The 24334-nt window shown below is 40.6% G+C and overlaps 1 protein-coding gene across 8 annotated transcripts in view; it reads left to right on the top strand.

The window, feature by feature from the left end:
* Positions 1-22682, top strand: part of inpp4b (inositol polyphosphate-4-phosphatase type II B) — a 538055-nt gene extending 515373 nt beyond the window's left edge. For 6 of the 8 annotated variants that reach the window (XM_060926511.1, XM_060926512.1, XM_060926517.1 and 3 more), the window contains one exon: positions 10406-10602. In XM_060926511.1, the coding sequence (XP_060782494.1) occupies positions 10406-10583 (178 nt within the window). In that variant the 3' untranslated portion in view covers positions 10584-10602. Of the gene's footprint in view, positions 1-10405; positions 10603-15655 lie in introns of those variants that run through there. The other 2 variants (XM_060926513.1, XM_060926515.1) reach the window with 2 other exon arrangements.
* The last annotated feature ends 1652 nt before the right edge of the window (positions 22683-24334 follow it).

The following is a 24334-nucleotide window of genomic DNA, read 5'->3' as shown; positions in this document are numbered from 1 at the left end:
TGTTCCATTGAAGCAATGTAGCTACCCAAGTACTTGAAATCATCCACCTGCTTGATCTTCTGACCACTCAGGCTTTTCATACCAGTAGATGCGTCTTGATTTAGACACATGAACTCTGTTTTCTCTGCGTTGATGTAAAGCCCGATTTCTTTAGCTAGTTTTTCAATGCTATGAAGGAGAGTTGTTGCATCCTTCAGGTGGTCAGCGAGCATTGCAATGTCATCGGCGTAGTCGGCATCTGTAATCTTCTGAGCTGCATGTCGCCTGCTCCTACGTTCAGTAAGAGCAAAACCAAGCTCCAGATTTTCGTCGACGGCTTTTGAATGGTTTTTATAGAAACCATTCAGAAAATGTACACAAAGACTTGCAAATAACGTGTCACATAATCTAAGACTATATAAGATTTAGAAATTTGTTGTTGTTTAGCAAAGTAATTCTTATCATCATTGCTGTACTTCCATGCCCCCGGAATGTGTTATTCCTTACATAACGATAAGAGTCCAGTTCGACAGGAAATTACTGTTCGAGGACTTTCCTGGTTAGTTTCCTGATTCTACTGAATTAATTTGAGGTTTTGAATTTGGTTGCATGAGTCACAGAATCAGGTTTAACAAGTGAAAGCTATGATGCAGATGCGTGGTTTCATTTTCTGTGGGTTATAGCGCTTAGCTTTTGGTCCATCCATCCATCCATCCATTATCTGTAGCCGCTTATCCTGTTCTACAGGGTCGCAGGCAAGCTGGAGCCTATCCCAGCTGACTGTGGACGAGAGGCGGGGTACACCCTGGACAAGTCGCCAGGTCATCACAGGGCTGACACATAGACACAGACAACCATTCACACTCACATTCACACCTACAGTCAATTTAGAGCCACCAATTAACCTAACCTGCATATCTTTGGACTGTGGAGGAAACTGGAGCACCCAGAGGAAACCCACGCAGACACGGGGAGAACATGCAAACTCCACACAGAAAGGCTGGGCTTGAATCCAGGACCTTCTTGCTGTGAGGCGACAGTGCTAACCACTACACCACTGTGCCACCCCTTAGCTTTTGGTCATAATAGTTAAAACTATGTATCGCAAATGCTGGTCAGATAAATTTAAGTCATTGGTGCTAGCTTACCAGGCAGTCAAGGGGTTAGGGCCAACATACCTCCAGAATCTGGCAAATCCCTATGCTCTGCTGCTACTGGTCACCTGGCCCCTCCTCCTCTCCGCTCCTGCCCAGCCCTCTCAAGACTGCTATCGGTCCTGGGTCCCCATTGGTGGAATGACCTTCCCATTGAGGTCAGAACTGTCAACTCACTGACCACCTTCAAGCGCAGACTGAAAACACATTTCTTCAGGCTGTACCTCTCCCCTGCTTCCCTGCGTTTCCATCTTGACCAACCCAGGCTGTGTACGGTCTAGCCTGGGGTTAACCGTTGGAGTTTTAATTTTGTCTATTTAATTATACTTTGTCAGCTCATTTGTATGGTTGAATGGTTTTGTTTTCCTTGGCTGTTTGTTGGTACTTCAATAGAATATTGCACTAAGTGTTATTCTGTCACTTGTTCATTACATTACATTGCATTAATGGCATTTAGCAGACATACAACATACCCAGAGGATATGGATCCTGGGGAGCAGTTGGGGGTTAGGTGTCTTGCTCAAGGACACTTCAGCCATTCCTGCTGGTCCAGGGAATCAAACCAGCGACCTTTTGGTCCCAAAACTGCTTCTCTAACCATTAGGCCATGTTTAGTTGGCACTAGAATGTTCTTGTCTAGAAGTTCAGCACTTCTTGTACCTGACTTTGGCATTCGTCGTATGTCGGTCTGGATAAGAGCGTCTGCTAAATGCCCGTAATGTAGCGTAATATGTAACTGTTTAACTTCAGCAAAATTACTTTTGAAGTTGGACGTGTAGCTGGATTTGCAGTTGAATATCATTGATCTACTATCACTAGTCATGGCCAGTTTGAGGCCATACATTTTGATGAATCATGATTGATGACCTGACTGAGTGACAGCAACAGTCACCTTTACTGCTTAATAATTAGTGATTAGCTGTTATATTTTTGCACACGTGCACTTCACATTATCATGTTTTATTTGCGCCACAGACTCTGAACAGATAAGACCGATCTGTCTGGAATTTAACTTGACAGAATAAACACACATTTCTCTGTCCATATTGTTTTCATTTTCAGACCAGAGAATGTAAATAAAACTCTAAACTCTGCTTTTTCTAAATGTATTTCTCCATGACTACGCTACAGTGTTTATTCGCGATAGTATATTCGATTGACTGAAATGCTTTGCTGGCTCTGCATCCAGATCATACACCATTAACTGATGACCCCTGCTCTGTGTATTTACATTAATCTAGATTTGAACCTTACAGTAGACAGGATGATGTTCTGTGCAGCATCTTTTGCTTTCCATAACCACAATAGGGCATCAGTTACAACACTGCAGCACACAGAGAGATGAAGGCATCAGTATGTCTTTCTTTGGGAATGGGCACCAGGATATTTTGTCAAAGCAGTTAGTTAAAAAAAATTTAGCTTTTCAGAAAAATGTTGAGTGACATTTCACCCTACGACTTTATCAGATCAACCAATCAGGTTGTTGCTTAAATGGCAGATGAAAGCAATCAAGATGGAGGGCAGGGTTTCGGTGGGAAACTCAGTTTTCTTAATAAAGTAGCATAAGGGGCTTATTTCCTGAATCAAAGATAGCTCAGTACGACAGCACATTAGGGCCATTGTAACCTGAGGCAGGGGGTAATATTCTGAGAAAAAAACACTACTTCCAACATTAAAGTCATCCATTTATGCAAAAAAAAAACCTCGTAGATTCTCTGAGATTATGAAGTCATAACCTTGCAAAGAAAAAAACTCAGAAATTCCAAGATTAAAAAGTCACAAATTTATGAGAAACAACATCTCATATTTCCCAACTTCCTGGCTTCAGTGCATTCTGAGAAATGTAGTGAATATCTCTTAGTACGTTATTTAAATAATATTGGCTGGCATTGAGTGGTCTTTCAGATATATTCCATTCAGCTAGCATGATATTGAACAAGTCGAAGATGAGTAGCTGAATGGAATATATCTGATATAGCATGAACAAAGCCAGACAATATTATTATTATTTTTATTATACACACACATTCCTTTCAGGCGTTCGATGCATCTTTCTCTTTCAAAATTCTCTCAAAATCTCCCATATTTAACAAAGCAAACCTAGCGGCCATGTTTGTTTACAAATTGTCACAGTCACTTGCTACTGTGGAAGTTTTACATCTCCGGTCAAGCCAGTGCTATCTATCGAGAGCAAGTAGCACAGGCTAACAACCGAGAAACTAAGATTTCTGTCTCCAGACTCTTATTCCACACTGCATGCTCACTACAGTATTTTTCACTCAGACTTAAGTATTCGTTTCCCTGTGTAATTTACTTAGTTACTTTTAAAATCAATATCGACAGCTACACACTATGGAGTGACCTGGCAGCCTGCTGCTAATCCCTTGCAAAACCCTTTGCCTTGTTGCTTTTTTGGTGTCTGGCTAAGTTTTGGCTGAGCTCAAATCCCAGCTCTAATAGTAACAGTTCACCACTGTTTGTAAATATGTGTGAAGAATATCTAATGAAGTTTTGGTAGCCTTTCAGGTGTTCAATGCATCTTTCTCTTTCCCAGCGAACAAAGAATGCGCAGCAGAAAACTTTCTCATTGGATATTTGCATCAGCTCCGACATGTGACGTCATGTTGGCTTGACAACCATGCACTATTGTAAACCATATTCAACGCTCATTCTCCATTGGGTAGAGTGACGTAATACACGTAGGCTAAGCGATCTGCTAACAATTGTGGGTGCAATCAGTTAATTATTGAAATTAAGTGATCAATCTCATTAAATCAGTCTCATTAAATTTTGAAGGTCAATAATTAAGATGAATCAATCCCATTGAATCGTTTACTTTGACTCATTTGAATTGAATCATACCATAGAATCAGTCTCATTTGAAGTGAATCATTCAGTGAATCATTTAGTGAATCGTTCAATGAATCATTTAGTGAATCATACCAATGAATCATTTAGTGAATCATACCATTAATCCTGGTGCTTAATAATAAATTACCAAACAACTAAATTATGGTATATTTCCAAATTATTACGATCACTTACCATATTACATAACATATATGCACCTTTTTGAATTCTTCGAGGAGATTGGGGACTTCATATATTGTTCACACAAATAAACAGTTTGTTTAATAAATGAATTTATTATACAAAGATAAAAATAATAAATCAATATATACAAGCAGTGAGGTGTGTGTGTGTGTGTGTGTGTGTGTGTGTGTGTGTGTGTGTGTGTGTGGCCTAGCTTGTTGCTAGCTAAAACAAAGGAATGTTATCTAAGTAGAACAAAGGATTAGCTCTGTTGCTAATGTGTGCTTGTGTGTGTGAAGGACTTGACCATGTGTTTAGCCTCGTGTAGCTAACTACACGTGGTGGAGGCCTAGATTAGCCTGGTGTTGCTAGTGTGTTTGTGAAAGGCCCTATGGCCTAGCTAAAGTGTGTTTGTTAGGCCTGGTGAGGCCTACTGAGCACGTGTTGCTAAAGACAAAGGGAAGCTATCTAAAGTGTATCAGGCCTGGTCAGGCCTGTTGAGCACGTGTTTTCTCAGTAACAAAAAGATCCCACACTCATAACATTACCAAACTCACTGAAACCTTGATAAGGTCAAAATGTATGATAAGGAAATTAGTGTTAGTCAGAATGAGAGAGAGAGAAGGAGCATGCGCAGCCTATCTATTAAACAATTGAGAGAACATAGAACCAAAATAAATCAACACGCTGCGTGTCTAACAGTGTAACAGATCAACCTGGGTTTAAATTCACACTATTTCAAATAAAAGCAAATTCCTAAGACTATCCTAATTATGCCCAAATGCCAAAATCTTACTTAATCCTGCCTTTAGCAAGATATGAAGAACTATTCGCCGGTGTAGTTTTGGGCCTCGCCGTGGGAGCACGTGAGCCGCTCGTGATGGAGGCGTAGAAAACTTTCGGGTCCAGCAGAGCACTTGGGTGGTTCCCGTGGAAAGCAGAGGATTCTTGGTCCAAACCTCAGCGTTCGTGAGGAAAAGTCTCTGATCAGAATAAGATGCACAGCGCTTCTTGAGTTAAAAAGGATTCAGTCGCTTCTTAACTTTTAACTGCCTGGGCTGCAGTCGTGACGTCACTTCTAATACAAGTAAACCGGTTGTAACTCAGGTTGAGTTTAAAGATCGCGCGACTCTAGAGTTTACCTTTGCCAAGGGTAAGAAAGAAAATCGTGCTGAGTGATGGATCTTGCAAGAAAGAAGACATCTTTTTGGTGGAGAGCATCTCTTTTGTGCGTCTAGACTCGTTGAAATCCGGACGCGAGAGACAAAATGGCGGAGCTTCCGCTCTGATTTATGCGCGCATGGCGGACTGACGTAGATGATCCCGCCCACGCGTGACATAGGTCACGCGGAAGTTGCCTGGGAATTGTAGTTCTGACACAAGATGGCGGCATGATACCTACACAATATTGCATGCTATCAAACCAAATGAATGAAACCCGCTAGCACCTAGTGTACAAACATCAGAAGGCATGTGGCAACAGAGTTTCAGAAGCTTGATAGAAAATGTATTTTGTGTGTGTGTGTTAGAGGGAAGCAGGGGTGGGTCTCCCGAAAGCCTCTTTCAGCCAAGTGTCTTTAATTACCTCCTAAGTTCTATCATCAAGCTAACGTGGTTTTCCCAAACAACATCATAGCACAAGTAGTCCTTCAGTTTGCTCTGTATTGCTGGGTTTCAGTCACATGACTTTTCTTAGCGGTTTTACTGGAAGTGAAATAGCTGGTGGTCTAAACGGCTGCCGTAGTGCAAACAACTAGCGATAACTTATCAGAGTATGCTCGTAATCTAGAAGCCACTGCTGGCTTTAGATATATTCAGAAGATTGCTATGTGCGATGGAATCAACCCCTACAGTCTGGGAAAGAAGGATTTGTCATACGATCTCGAAAACTACCCTTCAGTCGAGTTCCCCGACATCTCGAACTATTTGGTGTTGCAGACGTCCTTCTACACCGCAAAACAGATGAAAGTGTGGAAGAGTACAGAGGCTTACAACTTTTTTGTATGTGGCTGGGTAAAGGGCCTCAGGATCAAGTCGCTGCCGAATGAATCCTGTATTGTTTTTGCCCGTGTAAGTGGGGGGGGGGGGGTGTTAAGCTTTTCATTTGCGTCTTTACAACGAAGCGCTGCAAGTTGAAGTGTAAACAAACAGCTCACTTGATTCTCACTTGTGTTGGCTCTTATCTCTCAGGTAAATCATTCACAAAGATCATCAGAAACCCCTTTAAAGACCTGGATCTTAGTTAAACAAGGCGGAGAAGTGATCACGGTGCATTGGGTAAGAATTTTGTCGCGACCTTCATGCATATGGACTTTGTGAGGAGTAAACAAAGAAACAGCTGGGGACTTTAGCGCTTCGTGACTAAAAAAGTAACATAAAATGATGACACATAGCAATAAAAATACTTGGAAAACACTAAGGCCATAGCTGAGAGGGAAATACAAACCTTTTACCAAGTGATCACTGCAAACTCGAGCATGCTTCGACTCGACTCCCTTCGATTTCAGTGAGAGGTTCGAAAGCCACCTTTCTCGACGTCTTTTTGTGAAATCCTGTGTTCATTCACCCTTTTTTATTAGTTCATGGGGAACCCTGAAGAAACTTTTATCAGTTTCACGGTTTGATCGATTTGAACAACCTAAAACAACGCAAGCGTAAGGCATTTTTCACGCGAGCAATGCGCCTTCTCCGTACAAACGCTTTGTCAACTGAGCTTTGGTAGACCACCAGCTAGAGTTTTGAATAACTAATGAGGCGGATGTGACATCACGTGAAACCCAACAATTTACAATGGATCTGGACCACTGTTTCAAAACAAAGACCGACTCGCTCACAGACGAATACACGGAATGCACATGTGCCTCCAAGGGATTCTCACAGTCAACGGGGGAAACTGGTGTTGAATCTGCTGCTGGTGTTCAATTCTTTTTCTTGTACATTGCAAGTACATTGAGTTAATTGTTAAATTGATATACGAAAAGCATCATCATTATCTTTCAATATGTTATGGGATGATGTATGGATATTGGAATGTCACACTGATATCGCCACATTTTAATCAGATTTAACTCCATTAGGCAAGTGATTATTTCATTTAGTGTCATAAATGAAACACATTTCTGCACCTCTAACATTGTGCGTGTGTGTGTGTATGTGAGCATAGCCAACTTGGCATTGTGGATAACAGTTGAAATAATCCCAACTGCATGATTGTGTAACTGTGAAATGAGCAGCCACGGGGAACACATTTATTTAATTATTTAACTTATTTGCTCATTCTTTCATGTGAACATTTGTTCGTTTAATTAAAAACGTGCTTGGGATTAAAAAATTTTGCCCAAAAATGTAAAATACTTTCAAATATTAATTACCACATTATATACGTAATGTTTAACGACGATACAATATATTAACATATGTTAATGCTTTTATATTTCTTTGGTTTTTGGTTAAAAATGGATGCCATGTGACCTCATTGACTGGATTTAGTAGCTACTAATGCCTATATCGGGGATGCGCATTGCAAAGAAGCTCTTCGTGATGATGCTCTAAAGCAGGGGTCACCAAACTACGGCCCGCGGGCCGACTCCGGCCCGCCACCCCCCTTTGACCGGCCCCCCCAGCCCCTCTGCCCCCCATCACTTGAACCGGCCCTATGAGGCAATCCCCAAAAGTGGTCATGGCCTATTTTTTTAAATTGCTTTTTGGCAAATAATATGTCTGCATCTTGTATTTTGTTGATTTTATCAATTAAAATTGATATTTAGTTATAAAATGAACTATTCATATTTTCCGAATTTTCGTCATATGCTCGCGATCAAGCAGTGACAGGCAGCGCATGCGCAGAGAACTGTCAGTGTTCAGGACAGCAAAATGGCTAGCGGTCAGCGAAAAGTTGACAGAGAGTGCAGAGTTTTTAAAGAACAGTGGATCACCGATTATTTTTTCGTTCAGTGTAAGGACCGTGCAGTTTATCTTGTATGTAAAGAAAGTGTGTCGGTTTTCAAAGAATATAATCTGCGTCGTCACTATGAAACCCGCCACAAAGAGTATGCTAGTTTGCGAGGGCAAACAAAAGAAGACAGGATTCGGAGGGTGAAATGCGGACTGGCTGCACAACAGAATGTATTCCTTCGCCAAACCCAGATCAACCAGGCTGCTGTCCGAGCTAGCTATAAGGTAGCTCACCTACTAGCTACCCATGGAAAGCCGTTTACTGATGGGGACTTTGTTAAAGTATGCATGCTTGCTGTGGCCGAGCAGGTGTGTCCCGACAAGAAGGATGCGCTCAACGCGGTGAGTCTCTCCGCACCTACTATGACCAGACGAACCGAAGATTTGGGGGACAACGTGTATGACCAGCTGAATGAGAGAGCGTCAGAATTCGAGTTTTTTGCTTTGGCCATGGATGAGAGCAATGACGTGCAGGACACAGCACAACTGCTGTGATCTATTGATCTATTGCTCATATTATTATAATTTCACATTTTTTTAAAATGTATTTATTTTATAGGCCTATTTATTTGACCTTTATTAAGTGCTGCATACAATTATTATTTATATTATTAATAATATCAACAGGCCTACCTACAATTTATAATTTTCCACTCACCTTTGCCAGTGTCAATCACCTCAACTAGGCAGATGTTCCTTACCTTGACAGCTTTGATATTATTTTTATTAGAAAGTAAATAAATGGAATATCTGTGGTATTTCAAATTAAAACAAAGTGTGAAGACTCGATTACTACTTTTGCAAACCACTAGTAAAGATAAACAAATATGTGCCAGGAATCAAGTGTTGATATAGTAGTGTGGGATATAGTAGTGTGGATATAGTAGTGGGGGATATAGTAGTGTGGATATAGTAGTGTGGATATAGTAGTGTGGATATAGTAGTGTGGGATATAGTAGTGGGGATATAGTAGTGGGGGATATAGTAGTGGGGATATAGTAGTGGGGATATAGTAGTGTGGGATATAGTAGTGGGGATATAGTAGTGGGGGATATAGTAGTGGGGATATAGTAGTGGGGGATATAGTAGTGTGGGATATAGTAGTGGGGATATAGTAGTGGGGATATAGTAGTGTGGGATATAGTAGTGGGGATATAGTAGTGGGGGATATAGTAGTGTGGGATATAGTAGTGGGGATATAGTAGTGGGGATATAGTAGTGTTGATATAGTAGTGTTGATATAGTAGTGGGGATATAGTAGTGTGGATATAGTAGTGGGGGATATAGTAGTGTGGATATAGTAGTGTGGATATAGTAGTGGGGGATATAGTAGTGGGGATATAGTAGTGGGGGATATAGTAGTGGGGATATAGTAGTGGGGATATAGTAGTGGGGATATAGTAGTGTTGATATAGTAGTGGGGATATAGTAGTGGGGGATATAGTAGTGGGGGATATAGTAGTGGGGATATAGTAGTGTTGATATAGTAGTGGGGGATATAGTAGTGGGGATATAGTAGTGTTGATATAGTAGTGGGGATATAGTAGTGTGGGATATAGTAGTGGGGATATAGTAGTGGGGATATAGTAGTGGGGATGGCCGTGCCAGGCTAGTAATCTCTACTACACAATGAGGCCTGCTGGTGGTCATATTTGTCTGGGTCATACAATTCTATGTGATATAGCTGACCTGACCCCGGCTCCCCATCACAGTCAGGAACGACAATGTGGCCCCCAGAGAAAAAAGTTTGGTGACCCCTGCTCTAAAGACTCCTTACGAGTGAGTTGAGGAAAACCACGTACAGAGACGACTTTAGAGAGTCTCTCAACTCGCTGTTTAGTCCTAAAGGACAACGTTATCGGGAAACGCACCCCTGATGAGCAACTACTGTAGAAAATTCCACTTCCTGTTGACGTGTGTGTATATGAAGGAAGCTTCGAAGCTTTTCTTTTCGGTCTGCTAAAACAGGGGCAAATAAAAAAAAAAACATCTTTGTTGTACGGTCTTTTTTTGCTGAAGTTGAAACTACAGTGCAGAATTATTTCCGTTTTATGACTGCGAATGGCATTTGATATTTTATGACTTTACTGCATTCCTCATTGCACCAACAATCACATCTATTCATTCCCTAATGCGTCATTTATGTCACCATCCACATCTACATCAGCATGTGTGAGATGTGTGTGTCTGTATCGTCGGGCTTGTTTTTAATTTTACTAACCCTTTCTTACACGTGTCTGTGTGTTTTCTCTCTCTCTCTCTCTTTGTTCTCGGCTCTCGTTCAGCAGTCGGCTGGCCCAGGGCGAAGGTGCCCAATGGGACGACCCTGAGGCAGGCTCCGTAGCCAATCACAAGCCGGCGCCACGCCAATTCTACCCAATCGCTCTTCTGCTCGTTAGCTCTCACCTGCTGGTAGTGTGGCTCATTTTAAGTCTTGTTTTCCTGCTTGCAAAATATCAATAAACTGCTGATTCTACCATAACGACCCTCGTGCTGTCTAACTTTTGTTCTCGGCTCACTCTGGGTGTGAAAAGCACCTTCTGTCTTCTGCAGTGCCTCTGGGGTATGCTCGTTGACTCACTTCTCATCTCCCTGTCCTCTACTCCTCTTTAATAGCTACTGTATTTCTAGGATTTGCTTGTTTTGTTTCCTACTTCACAGCAATTACACATCCGAATGCATGTAATGAGGGCTTGATACACACATCAGGCAACAGATGTTCCGCCCCAAGCTGATATATTTAGTTCAGCCATGTAGTAGAGTAAAGCAATGAGCAGCGCTGGGCCCTTGGCTCCCACGGCCAAGAACTGCAGGAAGAATCCAAAGCTCTGACCAATAACATAATGCATCATTCATCAAGTCATGCACTGACTTGAAAATGTCCTTTCAATATTTCCATCATTCATCTAGGAATGCGCTTTGAAATGTTTGTTCACGTTGTTGTGTTCAGACAATTAAACACTGAACGCTTGTTCAAGCTTGTAGCTATTTTATTTTATCCCTTATTCAACTCTAAACACTAGCTGAGGCATGCTCTGGTTCTTAGGAGTATTCTAGTTGTCAAGGGAGGATTTTGAAACAAACAACTCTGACCTTAGATCCATTTCAACCCTGTGATGTTGTGCGATAGATTACGATCTTTAGTGGACATTGTTTAGTCCTATTAATATTTATCTGCAACCTGTCTTCCAGGAACAGTCTTGGTACATCAGTTAATAAAATAATAAACGTGATAGTTGAGGAATAAATCACAATGGGGCATGCTGTTATAGGAAACTAATCCATGTCATGGTAATGTGCCATCCTGGTATCAACCTGGAGTTGGTTCATTTCCAATAACGGTGTATCCCAAAGCAAGTTATTCCTCTTATGCTACAGCAATTTTCCAACGTTCCAATAAAAGTGTTGATTTATTTATCAATAATAATGAATGACCACGGATTGACATTGATCGCAACCCTGACCAAGATGAATAACGCCTCGTGCTTTTTATCCATTTAGAGTTACATACAATGCCTACAAGAAAAGTTAGCTCCTGTTATCACCTCCACTTTAGTAATTTATACTTCAACGTTAAATGTTACTGAGAAACCAAAACTACTCCTTCTGGAAGATTTTCCCATGGAGCACTGACACTGGAGACTCCTTCCATAAATACTGTAATAAATAAACATTTCCTCACAGGATGCGTCACCATATCAACAATCAACAGTTCCTCTTTGTGAAATAACACAATTTTAATGTGTTTATTATGATACTTAGATTATATTATGTACAGTAAATCATCCTCCAGTTCCTATAGTCCATGGGCCACACCCACTTAGATGTCCTGCTCAGAGGGACCAGCTGATAATGACACAGATTTGTAGTTTGGCCTCGGCTGTTTAAAAAAGTGATGATCGCAATCCCAAAAGAGTAGCTTTCTTGTACATTTTTAGGCTAAAACATCACCAAAATTCATTTCTGCATGAAATCAAGACTCCTCATTAATAGTTATTAAAAACACTCAGTTGCAAATATTTTAAGCGCAAGTCAAATGATATTTTTGTCTAAAACGTGACGTATCTTTAATTTACATTTGAGTGAAAATGATACTCAAATAAGTTGGATTGCTGTGTAAAGAACAAGTTTCCAGTGTGAATTGTACTGGTCAAAAGAGTACTGGTACTGGTTACAAGAGGGTGATATCAAGCATCACATGATTCAAACAACTCCTTTATAGAACTCATCAGCTTGATAATTAATTCTTTAATTATTCATTAATTCTTTACTGATCTGCTGAAGTAAGGATTTGACTTTTATTTCAATGTATTTTGATGTGGTTGCTTAGTTACAAAATGGAAAACATATTTGTTTGGGGGGGGGTTCAGTGAATTTTATTTTAGTTGTGGACTTATGGGGCATTTCTGTTGCCATGGTAATGAGAAAAAAAACATTTTCAACATTTCCGTTATTGTGCATTTGGACCCATCGACTTTGTTTCCATGGAGTCTGTGTAAATTATCGTTTAATAAAGATAGAGTGGCGGCTACAATTATCGACAGTCCATAATTATCGACACCATGTCAGATTTACCAATAAAAAACAATTTTACAAAGGTGAGTTACAGTTACTACAGTGATTACTGGCTAATTAATAAACCGGAAGACCCTCCTCACCCTTTGATCTTGTGGTCTGATGACACAGCTCGTTACCTGAAATGGAATCTTTTTTAGCACGATCAGCAGTTTGAGTAAAACCCGGATGCCGTCATCATCGCAGGTAAGCATGGTGGAAAGATCATGGACATGTTTTTACTGATCAAAAACTTTCACCGATATTCCATGATATACTCGTCGAAACCTACTTTGTTTCTCACTCTCATTTGACAGTCGCCGTTTTGTATCTAAACACACTTTTGAGAAGTCACATGATGTTTCGATAATAGCGATCACATTCACCGGTGTCCACCATTATCGACACCCTGTGGAATTACGTGACATTTACAACTGTTATGGATCGATCTTTGTGTAACATTGTTGAAGTCGATGAAGCACTTAAAAATAAATAAATAAATAAAAGTGCTGTGATTTATGATAATTTTTTTTTCTGATTCATAACAGAATGGAATGTTGATAGAGTATTTGGAATCCGATTGCAATAAATAGAATTAGACCAGAATTAAATTCCTAGCATATAAAAAATTTACATACTTGAAAGGTACGTACAGCTTTCGCCCGTAGTCAGCTGGGATAGGCTCCAGCTTGCCTGCGACCCTGTAGAACAGGATAAAGCAGCTAGAGATAATGAGATGGTACCTACAGTTTTGGTTCGAGGAATGACATGCAACCTTTGACCTGGATTTTCATGTGGTTACAATATCAATTGTCTGTTGATGTTTATTGGTAAACTACAAAACTAGAAATGAACGCAAACAACAACGAATGATTAACAAAATGTGATCTACGAAAATACTTAGAAAGTGGAAAAGATTTTCTGACGCAGGTTAAACATCATCAGCTCATTTGTTTACAAACATTAGAATTACTTCCTCATTTACGTAAGCACCGACATCCATATATTTATATAAAAGATATCTCATCTCATTATCTCTAGCCGCTTTATCCTGTTCTACAGGGTCGCAGGCAAGCTGGAGCCTATCCCAGCTGACTACGGGCGAAAGGCGGGGTACACCCTGGACAAGTCGCCAGGTCATCACAGGGCTGACACATAGACACAGACAACCATTCACACTCACATTCACACCTACGCTCAATTTAGAGTCACCAGTTAACCTAACCTGCATGTCTTTGGACTGTGGGGGAAACCGGAGCACCCGGAGGAAACCCACGCGGACATGGGGAGAACATGCAAACTCCGCACAGAAAGGCCCTCACCGGCCACGGGGCTTGAACCTAGCCTGGGCCCGCCCATCCTAAGCGTGACGCAACACGAGGGCCTGTTGCGAGCTTAGTCTGGCCAGGCAAGCTATCTACAGCTCTTCCAAGCTCCCGAAAAATCGGGCACCAATCAACTTTGAGCATCTCCAACGGTCCTGGGTAGAGGCGTGTTCAAGGCACTGATGTAGTAGAACTGCGACCGGAAGCCATAGATTGTTTACAGAATCTATGCCGGAAGCGCTTCATTCACGCTTCCGCATCTATTACGCATAGATGCTATATTGAAAGCATTCAACGGGAAGTTCTCATTGAAAACGGAGCAAAGAGCAGCCCTGGAGGTATTTATTGAAAGGAAGGACGTTTTCGCCTTGCTCCCGACCAGCTTCGGTAAGAGTTTAATCTACCAGTTAGTCCCGTCGCGTCGCATACGTCAGAGGAAAGAGTGATGTGATTGGTTTAAGGTTCGTCACAGCCTTTTCTGGCTTCGACCAGTAGCAAACTGAGGCATTTCAGGGAGGCAGGTCAACCACAGGCTCTGGGAAACGGTTGGGCTGAATATCTTGGCCAGACCAATAGCTCGTAGAGCTTTGTCGTGTTAGCCAGACTAGCTCGAACCCGGACCTTCTTGCTGTGAGGCAACAGTGCTAACCACTACACCACCATGCCACCATATAAAAGATATTTTGTACTCAATATTAGTCTATGTAAAACAAATTTTAAATAAAAACTCTGTTTTGTTAACTTAATACCACATACTGATGATTGATTTTTTTTTTTTTATAACTACTCATCTGGATGTTGATAATTGTGGAACGGTGTCGATAACTGTGGACAAAGGTGTCGATAATTGTGGAACGGTGGGTGTCACGTGATCCGATACGCTAAGTAATCGGGAATCGACTCATTTTTTTTCCAGTGGAAGTTTGAGTATGTATTCATGCACAATTAATGTATTGAAAGTCTTTTCTACTTTTGCAACAGCCAAAAGATCGTTCAGGTGTCGATAATTGTAGCCGCCACTCTATTTATCAGTGAATTTAACCGTAATTGTAACTTCAAATTTCACAGCTTTAACCGGATTGCTGGTCATAAGCCAGTTTGAATGATATCATTTGATCACATGATTACAACACAAAAGCTGCCCCTAGAGGCTTGCTATCATACCTTAAAATAAACTTCAGCTATTGTGGATTATAAAAATCCATGATAGCACTGGTCCGTCTATGTGGTACAGAAATCCCTATTTTGGGCCTCTTGGCCCATGGACTACTATAGAACCAATAACACATGAGAACAAGTGCATTAATATCATCCTGTCAATTGAATTACAGCCAGAGATACTGCTATAGATAATGAATCAACACCTTCTGACCAATCAGATTCAATAATTCACAGCACTGTGGTATAATTAAGAAATAATTGCTCAAACCAGCCTGTTGACTTTATATTTTATGTAAAAAAATAAAAAATAATAATAATAATGAAATGTCTTGCATGAGACAGATAATCTGCAATATAAACCGTGAAGAGAAACCTAAGATGCAATTCTATGTGCAGCTCAGTGATGTGTTTATACAGCTGGGTATCATCAGCATTACTCTCATTGTCTCTTAACTCCATTATCATCTCTCCCTCTCTCCATCTCCCTGTAATCAGAGAAGGCTGCCGGATTGAGAACGTGCAAAAGAATATAAAATGCAGGAAGTATGCTTTTAACATGCTGCAGCTGATGGCCTTCCCCAAGTACTATCGCCCACCCGAGGGGACGTACGGGAAGGTGGACTCATGAGACGAGACTTATACACGCTGGACACGACTTCATCTAGTCTCCATCCTCATTCATCTTCATGGAAAACAATGTGATGTTGGATCTAAAAGAGATGAAAATGCATCCATATATATAGAGTACCAGTCAAAAGTTTGCATGCCCCTACTCATTCATAGGTTGTCCTCTGTTGTAATTATTTTCTACAATACTGAATATATCAAAACTATGAAATAGCACGTGCCTCATATATGGAATTATATGGTAAACAAAAAAAGGCTTTAAAAAAACGCACTGTTTCATATTTTACATTCTTCAAAGTAGCCACCGTATTTTGTGTACACCAGGCTTGTAGTACTCGAATCTGACTCGTGCCCTAATTTTAAGGACTCGTGACTTGACTCGGACTTAGACTCGGACTCGTGCATTAACTGCATTCGGGCTTGTAAATTGGAGACGAGGACTTGGATTTTTTCTTTATTTTTTGTCTCATCTCATTATCTGTAGCCGCTTTATCCTGTTCTACAGGGTCGCAGGCAAGCTGGAGCCTATCCCAGCTGACTACGGGCAAAAGGCGGGGTACACCCTGGACAAGTCGCCAGGTCATCACAGGGCTGACACATAGACACAGACAACCATTCACACTCACATTCACACCTACGGTCAATTTAGAGTCACCAGTTAACCTAACCTGCATGTCTTTGGACTGTGGGGGAAACCGGGGCACCCGGAGGAAACCCACGCGGACACGGGGAGAACATGCAAACTCCGCACAGAAAGGCCCTCGCTGGCCACGGGGCTCGAACCCGGACCTTCTTGCTGTGAGGCGACAGCGCTAACCACTACACCACCGTGCCGCCTTTATTTTTTGTAACATGCCATAATAATTTGGTATAAGATATTTATATCGACATTAATTTTTGTACTAATTTCGTGCAAGAGTGTCACACCTGTGCGCCTTGGTGCGCACTCCGGACAACGCATATGCCAAGCGGATTCTCGCATGCACATGCGCCGTAAACGACTTGCACAGGATTAAGTAGGGCTGCGTACCTAAACGTAACATCAGGTACAGGTACAGGTACCGGTACAGAGGTTTAGGTACAGGTCTGGACCTGTACCTGTACCTGAACAATTTGACAAATTCTTCTGAACTTCTTCAGTAATGACAGAAACATTAATAAACTGTTGACAACTTGTCAGTATCTTTATTCAAAAAAAACCGAACATAACTAGGTTTCCTACCTCACTTCTCAGTCACCCTATAGTTAACTTGGGACAAAAAGTCATAAGTTGTCTCACAGCGAGAAGTGACTACGCTAGAGTACTACAGACTCCGCGCAGTCCGCGGCCTTTAACTTACGCGGCAAAATTACACAAAGCAACAAAGGCCACCAATGCCAGCAAAGGAAAAATGGCTGACCTGCTTTTGAGTCTTTTTGACCAATCAGAACGCTGGATCAGCCAAGCTCTCGCAATGTCTCGTGAGACTGTGGCGAGAGGATCTCAAATCAAAGATGGCTCTGATTTCAAGTTTCAGCGCGGCATTTTACGTCTTTTCCAGTGCTAAATTTTCGTCTTTGTGGTAGGATTTACGCATCTTCAGTCACAAAATAAGCATATACTTGGTGTAAATTTATATGGGTACAGTACCGGTACTTCATGATCCGGTATTTTGAACCTGTACCGAATCGATTTTCACAGTACAGTACCGGTACACAGTACCGGTACGCAGCCCTAGGATTAAGGCACAACCAGCACGCCTATATAAAAACTGTGAAAACACACTTACTTTGCAAAGTATTGAGTTGCGTTGCTGACACATTACCAAGCCTTATTTCCTTGTTTGGTTTCCTGATTCCTGATTTCCTGTTTCTTGTCTTTGATTCTGCCGAGTCTACGATAGCCTGTTTGTGCCTCGCTCGACCTATTGCCTGTTTCACTGTTTTGCGATTTTGCCTGCCGTTCTGGATTGTTTACCTTCTTCACTTGTATTAATAAACACACCTTCTGCACTTACATCCGTCTCCCAACCATCTCTGACAGAATACTTCACACTCCCTGATAAAGAGAAGCACATTCACCTGTTCATACATCATGTTCAGGAACTAACTAATGTTTTAATGGCGCTGAAACAGCCATCGTCAAATGGTGCGGTTGGAGTCTTGTTCTCGGACTCGAGTCAGATCAATAGTGGACTCGACTCGAAATTTTTTTTAATGACTTGGACTTGACTCGGACTTGAACACTGGGGACTCAAGACTGGACTTGGACTCAAGGTTTAGTGACTCGACTACAACACTGGTGTGCACCGTACCATAGTTACACACCTGTACATGATTCCTCTTGATTGTGACTCCTATAATTGGCTTTTTTCAGTTAAACAGCGGAGAAACATTTTCTGTTCAGTTGCTGTATGGCACTAACCTGGTTTTATACAATATTACACAAATTAGGCCTTATGTTTAAGCCAATTAACAGCCAAGAGTCGAGTTATGCCCCAGTCTGTGCCTATATTCCCTTTTCCCTTTGACCAGCCACAGTTATTCTTTTTCCTGCTCGGGCTTATTTTTGAATTATTTTGATACTAACCATATACTAGGATGTTGTGGTATTTTATTTTCAGCCATAATGTGAGTACAAAGTGTAAAACTCCCAAACAAGTGGATCAGGTGTGGCTTTGGACTCGCAATTTGAACTACGTTCATATCAGGCAACATCAAACCCGCTCGCCAGTCATGGGAACTGATGTTAAATGGATAGAAAAAAAAATTGGGGCTAAATTTCAGTCAAATCTTATCACGTGTGATTGAGGAGCTGGGTATGAGTTTGTGAGTTTGCGATTCCATGGGTTATAAGGAAAAATCAATGAGTCCACTTTAGGCTCTGTATTCATTCATAGGTTTTTCTGTATTTTGTATTTTCTACATTGTAGAACAAGTACTGAAGACATCAAAAGTATGAAAAGAACATATTGATCACATATATGGAATTATGTAGTCAACAAAAAAAGTGCCACAAATCAAAATGTTTGATATTTTAGATTCTTCAGCATATCCAGCGTTTACCTTGATGGCGCTTTCCACACTATTGGCGTTATCTTGACCAGCTTCATGAGGTCATCACCTGGAATGCTTTTCAGTTAACAGGTGTGCTTCGTCAAACGTTCATTAGTGGACGAGTTTCTTGCCTTCTTAATGCGTTTGAGATCAAACAGTAAATAGTAAATAATAAACATGCAGTAAATAGCCCTATTCCACACCACAGCTGTAGTAATCCGTACATATTACATCAAGAACCGCTCAACTAAGTAAAGAGAAATGACATCCATCACTACTTGAAGACATGACATGACTTTTAATTAATAAAAATAAATAAAGAATAAACATTGAATTCAAAGGTGTGTCCAAACGTTTGACTGGTACTGTATGTATATATATAATATACAGCTGTTCACTGCATTGACTGCAGTATTCCAATTGTTATAACAATGTTAAGTCATTAAGACAATTAAAATTTGTTTTGTGTAGTTGTTAAAATGTTTGTGGGTGTTTTTTGTTTTGTTTGGTTTTTTTAATTCTTTGTTGGACTGTTATGGTACGTTCACACCAAATGTGGCGAGAGCGTTATAATTCGCTCTGGCTGCTCTACCAAAGACGCTGGTGAATTCGTGGACGCTCTGCGATGTCGATGAAGCAGGCGGTTACAAGTTCTTTTGGAATGCTTCCTGTTGCAAACTGTATTTAAAGGGGTTGCAAAGCGAACACACATCAACTGGTATCTTTGTTCCAACTGAGCACAATTAGAGTATAAGTTAACTTCATGAAATGTTTTAAATTTATTATATGGCACAAGCTACTTCTGGTAAAATCATGCGCTCTGATTGGTTCCTTGGTGGGCAGTATTTTCCCGTAATGCCCGTGGGCAATTACAGACTTTCTTTCCAAGGCGCCGGCGTTCAATGTTGCAAAAAAAACAAACAAAACGACAAAAAAAATGGATTGGAAATCAAAACGGAATCAAAAACGGCCAAAAGACAAACGAGTCACAGAGTTATTCAAGAAATGTGCAACAAAAAGCATTCAGAAACCACTAACCGATAACAGAAATTCAGTTTTGAAACTGCTAGCTGTTTATTCTGCATGCGTGACTTAACTACAGGGGCGCCGCCAGAAATTTTGGGCCCCATGAAAGATTAGAATTTTGGGCCCCCAACTTTGCCCACCCTCATCACAATTGCACTATTGTCATTATTTGACTTTTGTATATGGCGCTCGCTCATTAAAAACTTCAATCCGAAAGCATTTATGGGTTGTATTGCTGCTTACCTCCTTCTCCAAAGGGGGGTTCAGTGGTTTGGTAGGGCGGAGGTCCCCCTGAGGCTGAATCTGTGCATATTTAGGGCACCCCATTAGTTATGAAACTGGTTATTAGCACTAGTTATTAGCACCAGCATAACGTAATATTTCATCTTGTTTATCACACAAGTCAGTTCAGTTATTAAAATGGAAAAAATGTCACTGTACAAACTGTAAAAGTGTTCTCTTGATAGGCTAATCCAACCACGTTCATACTGTTCATTTACCATTGGCTAATATTTTGAACACACATGTGAGCGATAGCTACCTTTCTTTGGGAAAAACTGAGTGACCAGTTGCCTGCCTCTCCAGTCCCTCTCAGCTTTCAGCTGCCTTTCTTTACGTTTTTGACAGCCACTCTTCATATTTAGCGATCATAGACTGTACGCACTCCACTGCTGGCTGGCTGCATTGCACCGCGACACAGCAGCAAGTAGCGTTGAGTCAACTACGTTACAAATATGACGTGACTGAAAGCAACGTCATGCCTCGTTATGATGACCATCGATTTTAATCTTAGAAATTAAAAAAGCCATATAATAAACTCCATATTAACTTCGCTTGCTTGGTCTTTACAGGAAAATATCAGACCGAGGTCTTGACAGTACGTACCGAGCCTATGGTCATATTTGTAGCATAGTTGAGTCACGCATGCAGAATAAACAGCTAGCGGTTTCAAAACTGAATTTCTGTTAGCAGTTAGCAGTTCCTGAATGCTCTTTGTTGCTCATTTCTTGAATAACTCAGTGACTCTTGTTTGTCTTTTGTGTTTCAGCCATTTTTGATTCCGTTTTGATTTCCAATTCATCTTTTTTTTGTCGTTTTGTTTTTGTCTTTTGCAACATCGAAAGCCGGCGCCTTGGAAAGAAAGTCTGTAATCGCCCACAGGCATTACGGGAAAATTCTGCCGGCCAAGGAACCAATCAGAGTGCACGATTTTACCAGAAGTAGCTCGTGCCATATAATAAATTTAAAATGTTTCATGAAGTTAACTTATACACTAATTGTGTTCACTTGGAACAAAGGTTGACGTGTGTTTGCTTTGCGGCCATAAGCTCGGTCCGTTCTGTCAAGACCTCGGTGTGATATTTTCCCGTAAAGACTTCACACTCAGTTAATAAGTAGTTAGTAAAAGTAAGAAATCGATCGATGAAGGAAAATAATGAACAACTATGATTACATGTTTGGTAAGAAAGTAAACTAATGACAGAAACTAATTAAAAGCCATTTGTGTGGTGGGAATTTTGGTACAGTAAGTTAAATTTCAACATGTAGTTTATAAATTTTTTAATTTTTTTATTTTTATTGTGTGCAAGCAGGGACACATAATAAGTTATCAAGAAACCTACCATGATAATTATTAGTTTCTCCTCCATTGTACTTTTGAACCAAAAGTCACACAACTCAGTGCGTTTACATGCACATCCAAATCGAGCTGCTGTCGGTAATCGAGCTAAGGGTCCCAGCAGGGGTGCCAGAGAAATCCAATCCTACATGCACACAAGGAAATCGAGCTATTGTGTGAGGTACATTGTGCACCCGAGCCACAGGTGGCGCTACACGCCCCATCGTGTTGGTACACTTCGGGTTGTCGTCATGAAGAAGAGCTATTCAAGAGTATAAACAAAGTTATCAGTTCTGTGTTCGTTCGTTCTCCTTGTTCCTCCTGACCTCTTCTGCTGCTCGCTACTACTATTGTTGTCATGCCGACCGAGGCTGTTGTGTTTCCCGCTTGTGGTCTCATCACTCGTCACTTCCGGAAGGGGCAGTGCTGAAGTAAGTAGCTCGACTACGTAGCTCGATAGGGTTTACATGCACTAAGTAGCTCGGCTACAATCGCATAATCTAGGTCGTGTAGCTCGATTACGAGAAATCCAGTTCGGTTCAATTTCAGCCGAGCTAAGGTGTTTCCATGGCATTTAGAACCACGATTTCAGTCGAGCTACGGCAGAAATTCGATTTTCTCTATGTGCATGTAAACGCACTGACTGTGTTCTCTTGGGTTCGGAGCACTTCTGAATTCCGATTGGTTACAGTCGAGCTGCATCATAGCTCATTACCATGAAGTCGCCTGGACTTTAGCTTTAATTTTGATGCCCCCCAACCTCAGAAGACATGCCACCAATGTTTATGCCGCTGCTTGTCACCAAAAGACGTCGTCTCACAATTGAAAGAAAATGAACAACTTCTGTTCACTTTGACGCTCTTGTGACATTTGGTGTGAACGTACCAAATGTTATGTACACTAAAGTTGTTTTTGCTTTTGAAAGGTTTTTTTTTTTTTTCTGTGAACAAAGAACAACAGGGCTAGGGTTAGAGAAAACATTTGCAGCATTTGTATACGTGTCAGAATTTTTGTATTTGCTTGTATAATACATGTATTTATATGAAATATCCAAGCCACAGAGTGGCCGAACCATCGACTTGTATTTTAATTTGTTCTACAGTGTGCAATACATGTGGGTGGTAGAGGAAGTGTGTTCAGAGATCTGGATACATGGAATCATTTTCTATCCCACAATTGTAAATACAAAACTAAACAACTGATCTGAGAACTCAAGTGTGTTGTTGTTGTTGTTGTTTGGCTAATTGTCAAGAAGTAAATGTGGCTTCTTCTTCTTTTTTTCCATTTGTCTTCCCCATATGAAGTTTTATCATCATCTTTGGAAGTAAAAACTTTGGTTGAAGCACTTTTCAATTCCCATAGGATTATACAATATGTTAAAGATGAATAAGAATGAAATAGCCACTGTAGAAATTACTTATCAACTTAAAACTAACATAAATGAATGAACAGAGAGCTCAGTGAGCTCATTAGCAGAAAGCCCAGGAACTTTGAGATGGTCTCACACAGGAAAGTCATGTCAGTTCAGGACATGTTCTTCACATGTGTGCCAAATAATGTAAAGTTTTATCTTTTTAAAAGGAAATATGAACTCCAGTATGGTGTTCTGCTGCCTGGAAATGTCAGACAGCCGTGAAAAGCCTCTCAAACTCTCTCTCTCTCTTTGTGTATCTCTCCTAAAATCGGTGAACACCGATCAAACAGCAGTCATGTCTTTTTTATCTAAATCTTTTCAGGAAATCTGAAACCTAGCATCTTTTTTTTTTTTGTTATTGTTGCATTTAAAGGTTATTAAAACATACCCTGGAGTTTTTGAGCTCTTGCACAACTGTGAATCCAGACTAGTTTTGTGAGATTGTACATGTTTAACCACAGGCGAGATCAGAAGAAAAAAAAAAAAAGAATGAATAAAACCAAACGACTGTTGAAGTCCATGCTGAAGCTGATTATTTTTCCAATAATTTCATGTCCTACAGTGTGCTAAAAATGCTAAATAATGATTTCAATTATCCAGACTTTGTGCCTTACGAGTCCCTGTAGATTAGTAACTATAGGAACGATAATAGATTAAAACAAGTGTGTTAATATAAACCTGTGCTTTCCTTTACAGCCAGAACGACTGTCAGAGCTGCTCTTATAGACTATAGACCAGAGCGTCAGTGATGCAGTAGCTCACACATCCATATCAATCACAGAACGAGGGAGTAAATATTGTGCAGGCTGATTAACCTTCCAAACAAAAAAATCAGAATCAAAATCCACTGAAAACTCAGGGAGCAAATTGTGGACGGACACACACACACACACACATATATATATATATATATATATATATATATATATATATATATATATACAGTGGATATAAAAAGTGTACACGCCCCGTTAAAATGATAGTTTTTTTAATGTGACCTATAACCTGTACAATTCAATTGAAAAACAAAACATACAATAAGCTGGTTGCATAAGTGTACACACCCTTAAACTAATACTTTGTTGAAGCACCTTTTGATTTAATTACAGCATTCCATCTTTTTGGGTTCGCACCTGCCATCAATTAAAAGGACTGATTAACCCCAAATAAAGTTCAGACATTTACTCAGTTGCGTCCTCCAGCAAAAGCCAGGGTTCACAGAGAGCTTAAAAAGCATCAAAGGGATCTCATTGTTGAAAGTTATCAGTCAGGAGAAGGGGACAAAAACATTTCCACAGCATTAGATACTGTATACCATGGAGCACAGTGAAGACCGTCATCAAGAAGTGGAGAAAATATGGGACAACAGTGACATTGCCGAGAACTGGATGTCCCTCCAAAATTGATGAAAAGACAAGACGAAAACTGGTCAGGGAGGCTGCCGAGAGGCCTA

Source organism: Neoarius graeffei, chromosome 7, assembly GCF_027579695.1.
Source record: "Neoarius graeffei isolate fNeoGra1 chromosome 7, fNeoGra1.pri, whole genome shotgun sequence".
NCBI classification, from domain to species: domain Eukaryota; kingdom Metazoa; phylum Chordata; class Actinopteri; order Siluriformes; family Ariidae; genus Neoarius; species Neoarius graeffei.
The sequence above is the reverse complement of the archived record's forward strand: the minus strand, read 5'-3'. Positions and strand labels throughout refer to the sequence as shown.